This window comes from Prosopis cineraria, unplaced genomic scaffold (genome assembly GCF_029017545.1).
Source record: "Prosopis cineraria cultivar Desert tree isolate PC_DT_omini unplaced genomic scaffold, ASM2901754v1 PC6, whole genome shotgun sequence".
In the NCBI taxonomy this organism is placed as follows: domain Eukaryota; kingdom Viridiplantae; phylum Streptophyta; class Magnoliopsida; order Fabales; family Fabaceae; genus Prosopis; species Prosopis cineraria.
This window is the reverse complement of record NW_026555337.1, coordinates 4,876,356-4,898,066: the sequence shown is the minus strand read 5'-3', so window position 1 is coordinate 4,898,066 and position 21,711 is coordinate 4,876,356. Positions and strand designations below refer to the sequence as shown.

At 33.9% G+C, this 21,711-nt stretch overlaps 2 protein-coding genes, 1 long non-coding RNA gene, 1 other non-coding gene and 1 pseudogene across 4 annotated transcripts; 3 read left to right on the top strand and 2 right to left on the bottom strand.

The window, feature by feature from the left end:
* Window positions 1-2,075: 2,075 nt before the first annotated feature.
* Window positions 2,076-4,357, top strand: LOC129313502 (autophagy-related protein 8C-like). The gene is made up of 6 exons (XM_054956689.1): window positions 2,076-2,228; window positions 2,373-2,419; window positions 2,887-2,942; window positions 3,028-3,080; window positions 3,834-3,952; window positions 4,051-4,357. The coding sequence occupies exons 2-6, from the start codon at window positions 2,383-2,385 to the stop codon at window positions 4,146-4,148; spliced, it is 363 nt and encodes a 120-aa protein (XP_054812664.1). The 5' UTR covers window positions 2,076-2,228; window positions 2,373-2,382; the 3' UTR covers window positions 4,149-4,357.
* Window positions 4,358-4,542: 185 nt separating this feature from the next.
* On the top strand, window positions 4,543-8,906 carry LOC129313226 (2-alkenal reductase (NADP(+)-dependent)-like; annotated as a pseudogene).
* TRNAN-GUU (transfer RNA asparagine (anticodon GUU)) lies at window positions 6,037-6,110 on the top strand. Its single transcript has one exon. It is a non-coding gene; the product is annotated as a tRNA-Asn (tRNA).
* Window positions 8,907-10,215: 1,309 nt separating the features above from the next.
* LOC129312599 (transcription factor MYB101-like) lies at window positions 10,216-12,662 on the bottom strand. Its single transcript, XM_054955263.1, has 3 exons — window positions 12,162-12,662; window positions 10,966-11,647; window positions 10,216-10,870 (listed from the first exon to the last, which is right to left on the bottom strand). Exons 1-3 carry the CDS (start codon window positions 12,507-12,509, stop codon window positions 10,629-10,631), a joined length of 1,272 nt encoding a protein of 423 aa, XP_054811238.1. The 5' UTR covers window positions 12,510-12,662; the 3' UTR covers window positions 10,216-10,628.
* Window positions 12,663-17,814: 5,152 nt separating this feature from the next.
* Window positions 17,815-21,400, bottom strand: LOC129312990 (uncharacterized). The gene is made up of 2 exons (XR_008593808.1): window positions 20,849-21,400; window positions 17,815-18,037 (listed from the first exon to the last, which is right to left on the bottom strand). It is a non-coding gene; the product is annotated as an uncharacterized LOC129312990 (long non-coding RNA).
* Window positions 21,401-21,711: the final 311 nt, after the last annotated feature.

Sequence of the window (21,711 nt, the reverse complement as noted above, 5' to 3'; positions counted from 1 at the left end):
CCCAACTATGGTTGAGTTAAATTATTTAAAAAAAAAAAATTTTGGTGTGTTACAAAAATTATGTCTAAAAAAAAAATATTAGCATGATCAAGACAAATTGGAGGAGACTAGTAATATGAATGACAATATTTGGATCAACTCTTAGCATAAATTTTAGATTTGAAATTTTTAAATGACAATGATTGGTTGAAATTTTGTAATAAGTTAAATTATTTTTAAAACTATATTTATTTATATTCTTATAGGGTGAATTTTTAAAAAATATTCTTATAGGGTGAATTTTATAAATAAGATCCAAATATTGTCATTCATATTACTAGTCTCCTCCAATTTGTCTTGATCATGCTAATATTTTTTTAAATGACAGTGATTGGTTGACATTTTGTAATAAGTTAAATTATTTTTAAAGCTATATTTATTTATATTCTTATAGGGTGTGTGGAAGAATATGACCCTGGCAAGAATTAAAAAAAGAACATCTTTAAAAATTTAAAACTCCGACGAGTAAATGAATAGCATCTTATTTAATTTTTTATTAATAGTTTTCTACTAAAGTATTTTTCTTTTATGAATTATTTTAGTTTTAGAGTTTATGGAATAATGATGAAGGATAATTGAATTATGAGATGTGCATTTATTTTCTCTGAAGAAATATACCTTCAAGATTGACAAAGGCATCCTTGTTTATTAAACGCTGAAATTTTTTAGTTATTCAATTAATGCAATATCATATATTAGCTATGAAGTATTATTTTAGCAAGTTTTCAGATTTGAAATAATTTACGCAAGTTTGGCATTTAGAACGAAAACTTTATTTTAGAAGTGATTATTTCCTCATGTGTTGGAGATATGTTTTTTAAGAGGACTTTAAACAAAATACTATTGCTAATAACAGTTCTATTAGCCCATAACATTGTGGTTAATAATTAGCTAGTTTGTCCTATGAGCCTTGTCTTCATGTTTGTCATTCGTTGGTATCATATTTACATTTGATTTTCATGGCTGTAAGTCGCATTTAGTTAGCGTTATTCTTATGGACTATGCGTCCACATTTATTGCCTATTCTATCAAGTCCTCAAAAATTTAAATTTTGATTAACTCATTCATTCGATATTCTAATGGTTTCAATTAACAAGGATACTATTTTGATTTGTGTATGAGTACTTTGTTTTCTTTAACCATGATAGAATAAAGTGTTTTTAATTCACTCTCATTCTATAGTTATGATTATAATTTATAGATTTATGAAGTTATTATGTTAAATTATCATCTTTTCAATTATTTTACATGATTATTTGAGTTTATTATTTTAATTCTGTTAAATTTTGTTTTAAGGATGCTATTTACTAGAAATTTATTTTGATTTCAGATTTATTTACTGACACTGATCTTATCGCTAACCTCTAAAGAGCATATATTGGGTGGATTTTTGTGTAATGTTATTTACTTTTGATGTAAATATTTATAACTCATGTATTTCAATTTAAAAGTATGATTAATTGCTTCGTATAGGTTATAATTATAGTTTTATTTTGATTTTTATATTATTTGTTAGTTGGAAGGAGCTAAGTTTTTAATTAATATTATTTTTTGTGTTATAAAATTTTTAATAAATTCTATTTATAGTTGTTGAAATTTTTATAAAAACATTGGAGCTTTGAATTTTCTTATAATTTGATTATTTTTTTAAAAAAATAAAATGAAAATTTATTTTAAAACTCATGAGAATGTGTAAAATAATTTGCTTTGTATCCATCATTTTTTATTTTTGAGACGTGACATTTATTTTTGTCTTCAATTCATCCATTTTAATGATGGATGTCGTGAAAATTTACTTTGTCGCCACTTATGAATAAAAAACATGAAAAATGATAATTGAAAATAATGTTAATTGACTTTTAGATTTTTAATTTAACTTCTAAAATTTGTTGGACTTACCGATAATTACAGAAAAGCCCAAGATACTTTCCTTTCTTTTTTCTTTTTTAATAACAAAATTAACATTTTAAGATTCTGGCATCTGCTCATTAGCCTCAGCCCCAATGCCGTGTTCCCCAATAAATAAAGGTGAAATAAAACGCACCGAATAGAGAGAGAGGGAAAAAAAGAGAGAGTATATAATAATATTTTCCTTACGGCTCGGAAGATTTCGATTCTGCATACGCTGGCCTCGTTTTGGGGATCTTGATCTTGAACCCTCCATTTTTCAGTCTTCTCCACACTCGCTGGTACGAATTTCCTATCATTCTTTTCCAATTATGAAGTCCTTTCCATACTTGTTTCCTTTCGCGGCGAATCTTTTTTCTGATGGATCATTTAGTGTATAGTCAACCCTAATTACTGATTAGGTATTTTCCCGTTTTCCTTTGCAGAATTGCTTCCATGGCTAAGAGTTCGTTCAAGATGGAACACCCCCTTGGTTTGTTTTCCTCTTCCTTTTGATTTTCTGATTCTCTTATTTTCATCTTGTGATTGTTGGTTGTATCGTTTACTGCATGCGAGAAGTAACTTTAGGCTTGAGGTTCTCCTGTAAGTTGGCTGGGGCTTCTGAATTTAATGCAATTAGAATAATTTGAAGTATGCTTGGTAATTTCTTTCTGGGGTTCCGTGATGTGTCCTTCTGATTGAAAAATATTATTTTCTTGGATCGAAGGTTTTACTCTATTAAGTGCAAACTTCTTACGCCACCCCGCCCCCCCTTTCTTCTTGGCTTCGGTGAAACAATGATCCACCGAATGACATGATATGTGTACTTATCAATTGTCAATTTTATGAAATGCTGGTAGCATGTCTGTTCGATGAACGCGCACTAGTGCACATGAATTTGAATTTTCAACCATTACGTCCATCATATATAATCTGATATGTTCAAGCATTACTTACCAGAAAGGAGGCAGGCTGAAGCTGCTCGCATCAGAGAAAAGTATCCTGATAGAATACCGGTAAGATTTGCTTTCATCCAATCTTATACTTACTGCACATTATCTCATTACTTGCTTATTAGTCTGGTTGATTATTTTGGTGCAGGTGATCGTTGAAAGGGCTGAAAAGAGTGACGTTCCTGAAATTGATAAGAAAAAGTTAGATTCTATCTCTGTTAATATTTTGTCCCTTTTAACTTAATTACTTTAGGTATAATTGACGAATCTCCAATTTCTCTCTAGTGTTATCATTTGTTTCTATGCTTGCTGCCCAGGAAAGTATTCTCGTACTCTATCTATTTAAAATTTTGAATGCCTGGAATTTAATATTTAGATGTGACAATATTGACACCTATATACTCGTCAACGCTTACTCTTAGTTTGACTTGAGCCATTTTAATAGTGGTTATTTGGGTTTGGATTGATATGTACTGCTGAATTGTTATATTATTTTGTCCGTTTGCGGTCTTGAACCAATTAATGAAGGTTATTGAACTTGCGAATCTTGTGCATGTTTGAGGTCGATCTGGGTCCAAAGTGAGTCTGACAAGCTCTTTATGGAGGCCAGGTCGCATTCTTTGTTATTTTTAGTTGTATAGTGTCAGAGTGATGACATTCTGAGGTTCGATCAGCATCTCTTCTACCATTGTTCCCCTCATTGATGAATAATGGTCGTCTAAATTCTTTTAGATATGAGGAAGATCAGTAACGAGAGTGCATGTGGAACAGGAAAATGTATTTTAGATTACTAAGGCATATCTTAACTTGCTCTTTTGTTGAGTTATTTGAACGTTTGATTATTTTGCATCTGTATTCGCTTTTTCTGCCCCACCAATATGATTATAGAAATCCCTTCTATTTGTTTGTTTGATGCGCGTGATATCAACATGAGTTGCTGTTGGATGAATGTAGGTATCTGGTTCCTGCTGATCTGACTGTTGGACAGTTTGTGTATGTTGTGAGAAAGAGAATCAAGCTGAGTCCTGAGAAGGCCATCTTTATCTTCGTCAAAAACATTTTACCTCCGACTGGTGAGATAAAAGGGATTTTCAGGTTTATTGTGTTCAGCTGTGCTTATATGATCTGTAGTGGAATTTGAGAATTGAGCAGTGGGTTTGTGTTGATGCAGCTGCTATGATGTCTGCAATTTATGAGGAAAATAAGGATGAAGATGGGTTCCTGTACATGACTTACAGCGGGGAGAACACGTTTGGGATGATGGAATAAATACCTAACAGCAACCACGTGTATACGAGTTTCAGAAGAAATAAGCGACCTCGAACTAGTTAGCTTTAGTTGTAAATTTCTCTGGTTTGAATCATCTTCTGTTAAAGTTGTTAATGTGTGTGATGATTGTCTCTATGAACACCGGAACTTGATTCCAAGTTTACTCTTCTATTCGTAATCGGAAACGGATGAAATTTGTATAGTTCAAATTGGGGGTGGGGGGGGGGGGGGGGCTGCGGGGAAGGAAAAAAGTAAACGCAGAATGAAAAAATTGTTCCATCCGTCAGCGAAGATATATTAACGATTCTCTTGGAAGCCATAATTATGGAGTTTTAAGTCCGGCCTTAGAGGGTCTGTGGTGGGTCTTGCTAGTACTGCTCCTAAAAAACGACAAATGGTGAATGCCGAGTCGTGTGGTTCTAGTTTGGTCCTTCCGATTTCAGAAGCAGCAGAGCGCACTATGCGCTCTAGATTATCTAATGTATGTTGAATTCAGCTTTTAATAACGCTTTTATTAAACCAATTTTTAGCTAGCTATTGTAAAACCTGAAGGCTACTTTGAGATGCTTTTGGCATTTAGAAGATAGTATTTTTAGTGTTTAAGGAGGGGAGTTAAAATTCCTAATAACCATTTTTTTCTCATTTTACCCCTCCATAACCCCCTACCGCACAATTACTATATCATCTCAACGTAATTAGTCATGTAAATCAAGCATTTTATTTATAATATTCGACGTACCAAGTATTTTTATATATAAATAACAAATGTTTATGCGCTATCTATATTTATATATATTTTTTAATTCAACACACTAGATGCTACATATAACTAAATTCATGTTATTTTAACTAAATTCATGTTATTTTTAGAAGTTGTATGTTTAGAGTATTTTTCTTTTATATTATCTAAATAAATTTTAGTTTATTAAACTAATTTTTTATAAAATGGATCAAAACATAAATCTCGTTATGATAACTAATTTTTACTAAACTTAAGTTAGACAAATGTACTTTTAATAAAACAAATTTTTGACAAATCAAAAAACGAACACTCTTATATCATGAAGGATTTTAGGAGTTTGCTTTCATCTTTTGCTTTATATGCTCTGAGTCTTGTGTTTACCAACGAGGCAAGGAATGAATCTCGAGCAGTTAAAATACACCTAACATTTTATTAGCCAAAAAAAAAAATTGTCATATCTTAGGAATCCCATGCAATACGTAAACTCATGTTAGTGTTACATAGGCTGAGATGCCCTAATGGAAAAGGGAAGAATAAGGAATGAGGTAATTTTCTCTATATTATTTTTGTTCATACGAGTCACCAAATTGTACGTAACATTACTAACGCCATTCACTACCATGCTTGCAATTTGTACAGGCAGAGGAAGAGTGATGGAATAAAAATTAGAAATAGCCCACTCAGAGATCTTTTGAGTTGATCCACCTCCTCCACATCGGTCGGCCCAACTTGGGTCTCTGTCACTGCATTTGAGGTTTCCACCTTGAAAACGGGCACCATTGCAATTTATTTTCAGCTTTCAATTATTATAAAAATATATGAGAAAGGGAAAATGACAAGTAAGGATCCTATAAAAAAAAATGTTAACTCAGGATTTCTTTAAAACCATAGTTTCTAAATTCAATACTTTATATTTTAGTACTAAAATTTTTAATTTGACATCAATTTTTTTATAAGATCTTTACTTGTCATTCTCCCTATAAAAAATGCAAAGTGTCATAATTTATAATTCTGTGTGCAAATTTGTTATATATGAGCTGCACTAATTTTCAACAGATGGACAAGAATCAGTATTTCTAGAATTCAATTTACATTAGTAGAAAATAAAACTGTCATATTGATAGATATGGAAAACATTACACAACGGCTGGAATAGCTCAGTTGGTTAGAGCGTGTGGCTGTTAACCACAAGGTCGGAGGTTCAAACCCTCCTTCTAGCGATTTTTTAATGATTATCTAGTTGATATAGCTATATGATTATCTAGTTGATATAGCTATAAAGATTTCTCCCCAAATGATGGAAGATGCAGGACTTCTCCAATTATTTTCAATCTTTTATAAATATCATTACTAAAATATTTTGCATTTCAACATTCGAGACAAAATCTTTCTTTTAATGCTTAGATGACAAGTGTGAGTGACTGCGAGATTATGCTCGTAAAATCAATGCTGGCACGTAAAAAGACACAAATTAAAAACACCAGTGTTACTCAGGCCAGAGAAACCCGGAAAGAAAAATCCCACAGATTGAGATTGCTTACTTATGACGAAGATATAGAGCTACTAGAATGGACAACGTCCTAACGCTATCATCACATAATTGGTTTGAAAAAAGAAGAATCTTAAAGAAGCTACTAGAAATTTTGTTGAGAGAATGACAACCAAGTACTTCTTAAAAAAGGTTAAGACCGTTTTCAGTGCCAAAACATTGGAGGGTGACTGGATTAAGTTACGACGAATCCTTATTTGACGTTAACTTTTTTTTAATAAAAAATTCAACGTTGTCATTCTCCCCATTATTTTTCTTGGAATGAAATTATACGATTCCGGGAGATGCATGGGTTGATGATTTATAAAGACCAACCCAGTCCCTGAAACCTCACCGGCGTCACCAAAGATCGTACAGTAGTTGAAAGAAGAAGAAATGGGAGATGATGTGGTGGAAAGCAAAGAATGGCACGTGGCCGCGTACTGCTCGGAAGGTGTTCCGACATCAAAACGCCTGAAACTCCGTAGTGTTCAAGTATCAGCAGGTGGAGATTCCATGCCCAATGGGCAATGGCCACGTGGCAATTAATGGAGCTGATGTTTCTGTCTGTGGAGCTTTACCGGCGAGCCACCTTCACTGGAACCAACGATGGCCTTTTCTTTCGCCGGCTTCCCCTTAGCCAGGTATACGCATTATTTACAGTTGTTTTCAATCCAATCAATCGCACATTACATATATTTTGAAAACAAGATTTCAGAGAGATGAATGTTGGGTCTTGCAGCCGCAGGTGATGTTCGGGATAGGAAGGGTAATAGGATCAAAGGACAGTGATGGGAGACGTAGTTCTGAATCCATCTTCTCCAGCTGCCGAGTATTGCGTGCGTCACATTGTCTTGTCTCCTTCGGAAAATTGATCCCTCCAATGGGATTGCTTTACCAGACTATCTCAAATCTCCGGGGGGGTTTAACCAGATCATGATCCAGATTAATTATTTGTTCTATTATAATTAACATAGATAACCATCAATTAATCAATATAATGAGAGATTATAGGAGCACCGGCGTTTGCGGTGTGGGTTGGCGTCGAGGTGGTAGAAGAGCCAGAGGCAGGATCCAACCCGTTCATATCTGCAGCCTCCAGCGCCGTGGGAACCTGCGCAGGCCAATTGGCCAAGCTCCGAGGCTGTCGGGTCATCGGAAGCGCTGGTTCTGATCACAAGGTATACTCACGTGAAATCAAGTGTTAGTGTTTTCATCCTACCAAGTGAAGTACTTAATGTTTGAGAATTTAATTTGTCATATTTTGCTTTTATGATATTTCATACATGTGTTTTTGTATTGTCGAAAACTGTTGACACTTATAATCACTAGCGATAGATTATGATACAGTTTAAAAGGCAAAATTATATGTCACTTTTATTCTCTAATTTTATTGTTTTAAACCCTGGTTCATTAATTTTATAAATTATTTTTTTATCATACTGCTAATCTCAAATGATGATATTTTAACATGAAACTATTGTTATTTTAAAAAATTTAATTTAATATTTTAACATTTAAAAATATTTTGTTATCATATGAATATTCAATATCGACATTCTTTATTAATAAAAATTAACATGGTTAAAATTAAAGGAATAAAAAATGTACTTGATAAAATTAAGGGATTAAAATGAACTCTTTTTAAAATTGAAAGGACTAAATGTGGATTTTTACCTGGTTTAAAATGTGAATGCAACCAATATTATTTATAATGAAGTCAAATTTTTAAATTCTATTAAACAAAATAAAAAACAAGATATATGTTTAATATAGTGATATAAGTTGATGCATGGTGAGGTTGCATGCGTTTTTGCTTGATGTATATCCTTAATTGGAAATGTGATGGTGGGGGCTGGCAATGGCTTCCCTCTCAGGTGAAGCTCATCAAAAAGGAATTTGGCTGTGATGACAAATTCAATTACCACGACAAATCGGACTTTGATGCTACTTTGACCAGGTTTTCTTTCTTTCTTTTTCAATTTTTCCTCCACGCCACCACCATGTCTCTCACCGAGATATCACATTATTTATATGGTAAATAATTAATTTGCAGGTATTTCCTGATGGCATTGACTTTTACCTTGATAACGTTGGTGATAAGATGCTTGAAGCTGTCCTCAACCACATAAACAAGTCCGCCAAAAGATCACTCTGCGGGATGATATCTGAATATAACAAGGTAAATCAAAAAACTCCATGCTGATACATTATTATGTTATGTTGTTTCTGTTTTTCTGTGTATGCAAGCACAAACATTTGTGCCGCAGGTTTGGACAGAAAGAACAGGCATAAGGGGGGTTTTGTGCTGGATTCATATTGAGATCGTTTCGGAGAATTCGCTAAACAAATGGAGGACTACATGAAGCAAGGCAAGATCAAAACCAGGATTCAAATCAACCATGGAATAGACAGCTTTTTGGACAGCTTGGCTTCCTTATTCTCAAGCTCTAGTCTTGGCAAAGTGGTCATTCAACTCAAGACATAGTCCGTTTCCTAATGTAATTATATTCCATTTATTTCTATATAAGTACCAAGGCACACAGACTCCGACAGACCCTTCGTCTTCGTGTTTGTGTCTCTGAAGGATAACATTAGTTGCTTAATAGGTATATGTTAATAAATCCAAGACCCTCTCCCCTGTTTAATTAGTTCTTGAGTATATCCTACTTGCCATTTCACATATCTTAGTTGCTACCACAAATTGCTATACATAGACCCATTTTTTTTACCACACGCACGTGCAGACATCCTCTGAATGGATTATGCCAAAGTTCCCGGCTTAGCTTGTCCTTTGCTGTTCCCAAGCTTTTTAAGCTATGCTTGGTTTACACCCCAATTGAAGGTTTGGGGGACTCAGACCTTAGTTCGAGGGTAAAAAGCGCGTTACAAGATAAAAAATCTTGTTTGAAAAACAAAATTGAAACCAAGCTCCATAATCTAATATCGTGCATTTCAGCTGAAACCAGATGAGGGAGTTTCTGAACGTGCATAAAAAAAAACGTGCATTTAGTTCATGCAATCCATGCGCTAGGCGAACGTGATCATTAAACATCAGTAATGTATTATCCCACAAATCCATATAGCAAATATCTTAATAACCATTGCCATCATTTGAAAAAGAGACTTCTCCTTGAAATTAATATACAAAACAAATAGAGAGTGTAATTTACGTGTGTTTGTGTGTTTGAGAGATTTCTGATTCTCTTAATTTATGAATGGTGGTGGGAAGAAACTGGTGATTGGCGTGATCTCTTTGAAGCAACTCCAGGTGTAGCTCATTTTCACCAAGTACAGGAAAGTACTCTCTTCGATTTTATTTAGCGGGCTGGTTTTTTAAATGCTTTTGCAATACACAGTCTTTAGTCCTTCACGTGCATGAAGGGCAACGAAAAAGATATATATCTCAGTAGTAAAAATAATATACACAGTTTATCTAAAAGTGCAAAATTAGCCTCCCTCGCATAATTCAGCAATGTTGAAGCACATGCCTCATTCTTCATATGAAAATTCTATATATGACATGCATTGCTTTGATTAACTTTAAGAGTTTGATTTTATTATATGATTTGAAATCGACAATAATCGGAGTCCCGGTAACAGTGCATGTGTATATATTTGCCTGCAGATAGTAGAGTTTTATTATTTTAGAGACCAGAGAAAAAGCTGATTAAAAAAAAAAAATCCATTTCCAGCCGATCCCATTTATTTTAATTTTATGAAAACCTAATAATTAATAAAAACAAAAGAAAATTAATAATGTTCATGTGACACACATCTCGGCCAACTTTAGCACCTGAAAATCAAAAGTCTAAAGCTTCACTTAATGACATAGGTGTTTCATTACAAGCTCATTTTCTTTACACACACACACACACACTCCAAACACATCAAGCTCTACAAATCTACAGATGAAAATCCTCAAGTGGGTGAGGGGAGCTTTGTCTATCAACCTCAATCCTAATACAGCCTCTAACTCCGGACCTACATAAGCCAGCCACCTAATCAACACAATCATCTCATTCTGGTCTTCAACCAGCTTAAGCATGTACACTACGCTCTCTATCCTTCTACATTCTAATCGACATAACACACCTTTATTTTTTCTTTTTTAGTTTTCCTGTTTTGCCAATATGATCTTTTACTGTATACATACTGTCATTTTCATATTTCAATTCCGAGTTTCGGGAAGCAACATGCCAATATATATTTATGTACATGTACTAGGCAAGTCGTTCCAACAGGTTCCTCCGAGGGTCCAAGCGAGCTGCTGATCAGGTCGGCCCAGTGATGTATCTTGTTGATTTTCAAGCTCCAAAGCATGTCTCTCTCCTTTCCGGTACCAATCAGGCACCGGCATTTCTGAAGGAAAATTGTTCAACAAGCTAATCAAGTCATCGTCCATAGAACTCATTCCGTCCAATGGATCATCAAGCGCAACTGCCTTCTTCTCTGTGTAATCAGACAGTTTCGATTAAAATAACCGTATCCAAGCATGGTGAAGAGTTAACGAAGCTCACTTTCACACAAAACAAGAATGACTATACCTGTGGATAATTGAGAGCTTAAATCATCTCTCGGGAATTCTCCATTCTTCCCATCTGACTGCAATTGCTCAATGTCTTTGTCTTCCTCGTCCGCATTGCGTTTCCTCTTCATGGATAACTTCCTTCCTGCATCAGAATCATTAGTTTTGGACTTGCGACTGTCCCTGCGAGAAAGATCTTGAGACTCCAACAGTACAGCATCCAGGAGCCCACTGTTTCCTTCTGTTGATGGCGACAAAGGCGCGACATCATAGTAGTCAATGCCAGGAGCAATGGTGGAACCTCCCATCAAGCCGCGAACCCCATTAGTAGTACTGTAGGACGAAGGAGGTGTTTCCGATTGGGTTGAAGAGATATCTGTCATCGTTCCACCGGAATATTGAAACCCGTATGCCGAAACGGAGGATAGTAATGGGAAGCCCATGTTTTGATGGCATTGATTGCTTCTGCCATGAGTTGTATCAGCAGAATCGTAATTGCTTAGCTGGCCAGTGAGCTTATGGAGTTTGTCGGAGGAAGATAGGAGAGGCGGTGGTGCATGGTATTGGTGGTTTTGGTTAAGATGATGCAGAGAAGCTTCTTCTTCGAGTTCTGGAGGATACAGAGGCAACCCAGCTCTCTGGCGTCTTTTCACTCTCGTGTTCCAGAAATTCTTTATTTCATTGTCAGTTCGCCCAGGTAACTGAAAAACACACAGCAAAAAAAAAAAAAATTAAAAAAGATGAGAACTTCATGAGGTGGGGTCCCAGAGAGAATATATAAAAGGAGTCAGCAGTGGACGAATTTATTTGAATATGATAATAAAAATGCAGGAAACGGCAAAAGAAACTCACTCGAAAGTACAAAACGTAGATAAAATGAGATCATTTTTTTGGTTTTATTAGGTGGTGGGTTTGTGAGTGAGTAGAGTTACGAACAGCTTCTCTCACAAGCCTCCTTCTTCATCAGTAGTGTTCCGCATAAACAAGAACAAAAATCCCATAAAAACAGTAAGAGAAAAACAGAGTAGGAACAAAAATGGATTTTCCTTCATAGCCGCCGCAGATCCAACTTAAATGAAAACAGGAGAAAAAATGGTTTCGAATTATAAACATCAGCATCGGACACATACTCACACAAACGTAGAGTGAGCCAATCAAGCATTGCACAGAAAACCATGCGCAAGATCAAACAAAATGCAATAGTGGTTTAATTACCAGGGAAGCCATGCGAGCCCATTTGTTTCCGAGCTTGGCGTGAAGCTCGACGATGAACTGTTCTTCTCCCTCAGAGAAAGCACCTTTCTTGAGATTGGGTCTGAGGTGGTTGGCCCATCTCAGCCTGCAACTTTTGCCGCATCTCGTCAACCCGCAGTTCTTCTGCACGGAATTCCAATTCCCCTCGCCGTACTTGTTCACGTACTCTATCAAAAGGGCGTCCTCCGCCGCCGTCCATGGCCCCTTCCTCATGCCCTGCTTCTCCTCGCCGTCTGTCGATGCCTCGGCGTTTGCCGCGTCCTCAACTCGGTCTCTGAAGTCGTCGTCACTGTGAATCATCCTCCGCATGTTTCAAAAACGAGTGAATCTGTTGTCGGATGCGATGACGAGGGATAGTTTGATAAATCAGAATACTTTCTCTCCTCTCCCAAAGACGAGAAGGAGGAGAAGAGAGGAGAGATAGAAAAGGAAGAAGAAGAAGAAAAAGAAGAAAAGGCTGGAGTAGAGAGAGAGGGAGAGGGAGAGGGAGAGGTTGTTGGGTGGGTCTTTGTTTTGTAGAGAGGAATGAAAAACGGAGAGATGCAGAGAGAAATGGGTATGAGAGGGGGGGAGAGAGAGAGGGCAAAGGGAATGGATGAATATAAAGGAATGGAGGAGAGAGAGGGTGGAGCTAGCATTTCGGTCCGGGTTGCATGCTGAGTGCTTCTTCCATGGACGCGTTTATCATCTTCCACCTTTCTTCACCTTCATTTTTCATGCGCCTCCCTCCCTCCTTCCCCCTATTAACTTTTCTTCTCGCTCTCTCCCTTTCTCTTCTTTTTCCTTCACTTTTAATGCTAAATATTTATAAATAATGTAATTTTTCACCAATCATAATGTGTGGGCAGTATTCATAAGTATTAGTATATTTATAAAAAAAATCATGTCTAGTTTATATCTAAAACCACTTTCGAAGATAAAGCCAAATCATGGCTCAGATTCTTCCCCTTGGTTTTGATAAAAAAACGGATTTTAATAATACAATGAACGTGATGAACATGACAAACACCGTGCTTTAATTATAATCAATTCTTGATACTTTTATTGAGAGTTTTTGCCTTTAAATTCAGTTAGTTCCATACGTCTATCATATTTATTAATTTTTACTTTATGTTTTCTTTTGTTAATTGCATATAATATCCTTTTATTAAAAATAATTATGCTCAAGACACAATCAAACATTAAAATTAACACATTTTTTAGTGAATATTCAAACATTAATTTACTACGTTACGAGCAAATACCCCTCCGTTATACCCAACCTTTCTACCAAACCATGTATAACATCTATATGTTACATGTATCCAACCCTAGGTCCAGTATTTTTACCTTGAAAAGCAATATCTTTACGTCTTAAATTAGTTTGATGCTTCAAACTCAAATGGAAGAACTGTGTGTGTGTGAGATGTTATACAAGCAAATATTTAATTCAAGCTGTATATTGCTATCAACTTGCCTTGGATGGCCTTGTTAGGAGGAAGACTCAAATATTAATATATTTAGGCGGAAAAAAAATTAATATATTTTTATCCAATCCAATCCAAACAAATCAAGAGGATTTTAAAGTATTAATAATATTAATAATAAAATTTTTCATAAAACAAATAATATATAAAATATTTACATATCTTGATTTAGTTAAAAAGAAGTATATTAAATATATAAGTATTTTTTTAATTAAATTAGACTGCTCTGTCGATTTTGTGGCTAGTTAAACATATATGAATACTTTTATATAGTTTATTAAAATAGACACAATTTACAACATGGTAGCAGCAGAAAATATATTATTCTTGCATGTCCACCGCAATGCGTATGATGTAGGAGTTATTACATTGTAATTTATTTTGCATCAAACGTAATTTTGGGGACAAATTTAAATGCGGTTGTGTTAGTGCGATTCTTATGTTGGTGTTCGAGATCGGGTCTAGTTAAAGATTTGTGGGTTGCGTGTTTTTTCAAAACACGTAAAAGTTACAGGTCTACTTTTAGCATGCAAGTATAGGGGGAAGAAAGTTTTATATTTGACTATTTAAAAAAAAAAAATACAAGCGTTCCATCAGTTTGATGTCCTTAATTTTTTTTCATCAAGGAAGAAAAAAGTTTCAAATGTATTTATTAGCATGCTAAATTTCGTATTTTATATGTAATTCCATATATTGTTGTTTTAATTGATAGATATTATAAAATGAGACTTACTTTAACATCTCATTTAACCCAACTAATTATTTTCAGGTCCGTTGACAATTAAATTTAGAAGAACGATAATATTGTATTAAATGAAACTTATATATAATTCTCCCTGTTATAAATGATGTAAACTCTCGTCATGACTGGCCATATACCTCCATCTTTCAACAAGTCACGTTATTCATAAGTTATTAATTTATAATATGTAGAAAATCATGTTTAGCTAATATCTAAAACAGTTATGCGGGATGCAAACAATTTATATATCAAATTTTCTTTCTTCTTTTTCATAAAAGGAACGGATTTTGTCAATACAATGTACAATGATGGGCGTGGCAAAGATGATTGTGCTTTAGTTTAAGGGAGAATCACATCCAATGCTCACTTAAGTAAATTATTTACAGATAAAAACTAATAACAAATCTCATTCAAAAAAAATTATGTTCATATTTTAATAATAATATATTTCATATTGATATTTATCTATGAATAATTTCTTTAAAGGTCACTTACTGTAATTCTCCCTTAATTTAGCTTGTAACCTATTTTTTAATATTTTTATTGTTGATTCTTTGTTTTTTTTTTCAATTTAGTTGGTTTCAAGGTTGTTCTATGATTTGTCATATTCATTAATTTTTATTTTGTTTTATTTTCTACCCAATCCATAATGTCTGCATATTATTTACAACTAATATCACAAATATTGGAAGAATTATATGTGTGTGATATACAGTACATAAGCATATACTTTCAAATTGTTATTGCTGCTATATCACTTTTAGTTGATCTTGTTATTTGATATTTAGCCTAAAAAAGGCACGAGCAAATATCCATTCTCGTGAAAGTAACAAGTCGTGAACTTGAAACAGGCATGCATTTTTTGTTTTTTCGGGAGAGCATCCCATGTCACAAAATTTTTGTTAAAATTACCTAGTTTTCACTTGTAAAAAATGGTAAAATTAATTATGGCCCCTACTATTATGTAATTTTGCATTTTAGCCCCCCACACAATTGTTTTTTGGATCAGTCCCTGACCTGAACAGACTCCACCCTCTTAAAAGTAATTTTTTTTTTAGTAAGTTATGATGGAAAATTGTGTCCTGTGTGTGAACTGTTTATCTGCTCACTCAGATTAACTATTTTATGGACATGTTAAAACAAGTTAACTAATAGTCTTTGAAATATTGAAATCCAATTATATCATTTGATCTCACATTTACGGTCTAGACATGCAATCTATTGAATCTATTTAACGGTTAAAGTGTGAGTCATTAACCTTACTAAAACTCATAGTATGTTGACATCAGTAAAGATTATTAAATAGGCTAGGTCTTATTTAGAACCCTGATTTACTTCTTCCCCACCAAAAATTGTACATAGTCAGCTTTAAAAGGGTATAGGGAGAAAGATTTAGTTTGACTTGTAATGTAGCTAGCTTATAACTATTATATAATCAGATATGAAACTTTGTTTTGTACATTTGTTTAATTAAAATCCTTGTATCAACAACAAAATTTAACACATGACTTTATAAATTATGAGTCAAATAATTATCAACTGAACCAAATTTTGTTGGTTGCATTTATTTTAATTTATTAGTGATTTCGATATGAAGACTTATTAATGTTCTTACATGAGTGGAACATGACATATTGACTACATTAATTATACCTCTCCATAAAATCGGCTATGAGGAATAAGTTCATTGAAACACAAAGTCACAAACATCAATTGTCCCACACAAACATGCATGATTTTATTTACACGACATTAAAAGGAAAAAAAATTACAATTTTACAGCATGGTGATGTTGGAACGTGAATATACGGGGATGACAGTTATATATCGGGCATAATTGTTAATACAAGCTACAAGCATTTTTCATAGAGAAATAAAAATGGCTTTGCGGCTACCACCCTCTATTGCCCCATATACAATTATGGTACAGAAATTGGACATTGCTCTTATCAAACCCATCTCATAGGCTTTGTTCATTCTGTTTTGTTATCCTTCTTTTTTTTTTTTTAAGTGTGTACATGTTTTCAAATGTAAAAAATGAAGTCCCAACAAAAAAAGCAGTCTCATTGGCCACTAAAATTGGGCTTTTGGGCCCAATCTAAAACTTCAATCTTTCATCTTCATGAGGTTCTAACCCATCAAAACTCCAAAGGAATCGGCCATGTCCCTTTCCCTTTTATCTCTGCGCAAGATAAAAGAGATATCCGATTATATGAAATTTAATCTCTATTTGCTCAACTTCACGATGAAATATTTCAGGATTACATTATGAGTATATCAAATTTGGAGTTGGAATCATGATTTGCACGGTTAGTTTTTTCGTTTTAAGAAATTGTAGTTTTCTTAATTAAACTGATCGATAGTAGAGAGAAGCACAAAACTAATTAAAATAGAAAAATTCAATTAACTGATAAAATCGACATAGAATAATTATATAATACTTCTGATAAAATAATAAGTATATATAATATTTTCTCCGGTTCCGTTATTCAAGTTTGTACTGAGAGTTGATATACTATACTCCTGTGGCCTTTTACATATATGAGTAATCTTTTATATACAGAAAATATCATTAACTACTTTCTTTCAATTTTACCCTTTCAGAATTTTTAACAAATAGAGTAGATCAGGGTTATATACATGAAAAGGAAAATGCTTTTTAAGAATGATGCATTTAATCAGAATGAATAAAAATTTCTTTTTCAGACAACGTCAATGACTTTATTATGTTTTACTCTTCTGGTCCTATTTATAAATCATGTCCAACGCGTTTCACTAATATAAAAAAAAACTTTAAAATTCATTAACTCTGTCTTAAAATCTAATAAGTTTTTAACTTTACCGTTATTAAATATACATACTTCAATAGCAATTTTCTCTTTCCAACATTCAGGGTAAAAAAAAATTTGTAAAAAAAATTTAATGATATAACTTATAAATAAGACTAAAAAATTTTTTCTCTCTCTATCCTATAAAAAAGATCAAAGGAAGTATTGATTTTGATAAAGTAATTAAAAGTAACTTATATATAAAGACTGCAAAAAAAGTGAACAATTCAGCTCATCTTCAGGCTGGGGCGGAGCTGCCCATACATGTTTCAATTGTTTTAGTTGCTCGTGTTCATCCTAGTGTGCGAAATTGCTTGAAGTGAAGGCTGAAAGATCCAAAATTTGATGATCGTAGTTGATTTGCAAGAATATGGTAAGTTCGTTGACTACATGAAAGGGAGCTATATATTGGGTGTGGACTTGAACAAATTTTTTTTTTTCAAGTAATTAACATCACTTGGGCGTACACAAGAGCATAAATAATTAAAGTACTATATCTGTTGCCGCAAGAGGCAAATAAGATGGCTTAAATAAAAAGGTGGAAAAAGTGAAGTTGCTATCACGGACGAAAGAAGCAGTTAGATGAAATATATGTTAGTATATAATATATAGTAGTGGTTTAAAGAAGTGCACATGAATCAATCAGAATTAGGGAAACAAAATAATTAATTAAAGGAGGGGGTGTGAGTGGGAAAGCAAGAAAGCATTCAAGTGAGACAGAGTGGGGCAGCTGACGTTGATGTTGCTGTGAGTGAAGACGAAATATCAGGAGCAGGGTGGGATTATCATCAAATCATCAACCTGTCAACACACCTTGCGCTTGTAATTCTATCACAACAAATTTAAATAATATATATATATATATATATAAAGATTTCAGATGCTATTATATATGGCCATGTAAGAAAGATCATGAAGGGTTTCTTGAGAAAGATGCAACAAAAAATCCACGAATCCATGATGCTCTTCCCACGTCACTCGTGATGCATTCAAAGATGCCAAAAGTTTCAAGTTTACACTTGCTAATTACCATCACAATCCTCTCCCTGTGCCTTGTCAACGCTGGACTCTTGCGTCCATATTAGATTAGGTCAAAATATTTACAAATATATACTACCGCATTGCTTCACATACTTAATCAAATACGTGTGAATCATAAATTGTCTGGTTGATTCTTTTAATCACTGCTCAAAAATATATAATATAAAAATACAAGCACACACAAATAACACAATATATAGTCGGGTAAGATCTTTTCAGTTTGGTCCCCATTGATTGTCATTTTATACGCTCCTCTTCGCCAGTCTTGGCTCAAAGTGACGCAGCATTATTAAAATAAAAAAAAAGAAAGAATCTTTTTGTTTATTTCCAATCTTTGAGGAAGATAACGTAAAAATGACGGCAGAAGCAGCTTACAGAAAAACTTCCGGAGGGTCGGTTTTTTAAGTAAGATTCTAAATTAGTTAGAAATTCAATGGATCAACTAACAAGTGTTGGATTCTAGTAAAAGGGACCACGACCATTTAAGTATGAATATGTGTAAATATAGGAAATCTTGGAGAGTTACTTTCAAATTTTCAATTAAGGCTGGTAATGCTCGAATGTGAGACGGGCAGATAATTATATATATATATATAAAAGCCAAACTGTGATGCAAATAAGGAATATAATTGTTACATGATTTGTGGAGGGAAAAAAAATGGAAGAGACGAAGGTACCTAACAGAAAAAAGAAAGGGATAGGCCCCCCCTCTTAATTCCCCTCAGGGCAGAGCTCCTTCGTGGAGAGAGTACAGACAATCCATTAATTCACCTCCCTGTCCCTTCCCATCCCTCTCAATCCTTCTCATCACCCCCCCCACACACACACAAATAAATATATATTACTGGGTTTCAAATGTATTTTTTCTAAATTCAAATTTCTATAAATAAATTTTATTCACATATTTTATCAATTGCTCTAATATGACTATGAATCTTTCTTATATTTCAATACATATCATTCTTTTAGTTAACAAACATTGATTTAATTGGTAAGAACTGGGTTCATATTCAACAAATTAAAAACATTGATTCCCCAAGTCATGTTATCAATGATGTGACGACGCTGCCAGGGTAATTTATAAAGTTCTTTGAAAGTCATCAAAACCTAATTAACCCACCCCTTTTGTGTGCAAAGGAATTATATGTGGTAGAAATTGAGTTACCTTATGCATGCATGATTTTATGAGATGATGCAGTAGAGCGGAGATTTGATTAGGGTTATACATGTACGCACCTTCACTTGCTACATATATATTTGGTTGCTAATTAATAAGCGGGTGGTTGATGCATTTAATTAAAAGGACCAAACCAGCCCTATATATCGTGGTTTTAATTTGAGGGTGGACCTATTTTTTTCCTGTCCCTTTCTCTGCATCATTTATGCCTTCGATTCTTTCTGCTTTGTGTAAAGTATAGATAATACAATTCAATAATGCTTTAGTGCAATCTCTGATGGCCGACCTGATACTCCAATTTCACCTACTCTTTCTGACGCTCTAATATCCTGCTTAATTTGCCCTCACATAATTTCTTTTATATAAATATATATATATATATATATCTTTGTTTATATCCTTCTACATATAATTATTGTCAAGACCAGAGCAGCCAGACGTTTTGAATTGGCGGTATAATGATTAGGTCGGAACTCAATGATTACTCCTTTCTATTCTATTCATGTTAGTTAGCTACACATATATATCTTGCTACGCAAATCGATTTAGAGAAAAATGTAAGGAAAGGAAGAGACAAAATTACCTACATGCATATATCCAGGTATGGTTTGTGTGTGTTTATGAGAGAGAAAAGTTAGCGCCAAAAAATCAGGCTACGGATTTTGCAAGCAAATCAAGTTCATATGTATCAATCCGACCTATCGTTTGTTCTTTTATCAAATGAATCCAACCTATCGTTAGCACTCAGCAAAACACAGTAGTCTTTCCTTTTTATATACTCAAATATATTATTGTATGCATATTTTCCATTTTTCTAGGTTTCATATTTATGAAGTCATGTCCTGATTATATATAGTTAATAATAAACCAATGTGAACTTTCTTAGATAACTTCCTTAATCAAAGCACATCATGTAAAGGAGTTTGGTTTAAATAATTATTATCCATTCATTAATGTTGAGCGATTGTAAAACAAAAAAAAAAACTTATCATGCTTTGTACATTTATAAAAACAGATAATTCATATATGACAAAATTGTATAAGCAGCTCCGTCAATCAGCTAGTAAATTAAACTGCATAAAATGGCTCTATAGATAATAGATTCGTATATATACATTCAAGAGGAGAGTATTGATTAATTATGTACGTTTCGCTGCAGAAATAAAAAAAGAATCAAGGACGTATAAAAACACGTGTCTTTGGGCGGGGATGGACAAAGATACCGGGAGACGCTCAGACGCAAGACTGTGTGCAGAAGAATCAATAATAGGATAGAAGGGAGATTAAAGGCATGTTAAGAGACAAGTATATATATGCGATATGCACCAAAGAAGAATTAACTGAGAAGGGGAAAATATAATAAAGAGAAATAATGATGGGAGACGAAGACATACCAGGATTATTGGTGTTACTGCACAAGGAAATGGAGAGAAGTGCAAAACTGAGATATTGACGCGGCTCAATTAAACTACATGGTTACTTTTCATCTCTTAACCACGTCTTCAAATTGAGGCGCGCCAATACCTTTGTTGTGATTACAGCACTTTCCATCTCCCACCAGCTTGGTTTGCTTCCCAATATATATCGATCCCTAATTCTCTGCAGCGTCCAAGCATTCGATCGGTTCGACGAAGAATCGTCGTTCGGGTTTTATTCACCGTCAGATGAAACGTGGATAATAGATGGATGGTCGACGCAGAGAAAGCCAAAACCCTAGTAAGTATTAACCTGAGGATGGGGATGGATCTTGATTGAAGAGAGAAAGGCTTGCAGTCTGCAATCTGAAATGCTGCGTGAGGGGAAGCAAAGAGGCTTTAAATCATAAAAACCTTCTCCTTTGTGCTTATCTGTTGACTGCCTATTCATTTTTCCATCTTCTACGAAAGCCACCGCGCTCCCCATGGAGGGACCCCACTATCCCTCAGCATTCATGGCCCTTGTTTTGGGCCTTAACAAACCCTTTTCACTTCACCTCCTTCTCTCTCTTTCTGTATGTATATATAGTTAATTGATAATTTAAATTTGGATTTGGGATCTAAATTCACTCATTCAATGAGTATGTTAATTAATTATTACAACTTATTAATATTTAAAAATTATTAAAATATATTTCTCTCCAAAAATTTGAAGTATTTTCCATGATTAGAATACTCCTCACATATATTATTCCTTTTAAAAATTTAAGATTTAATATTTTAATTTCTGAACATCATATAATAAAATCTCTGACAATTTAATTAAATAGATGATTATTGTC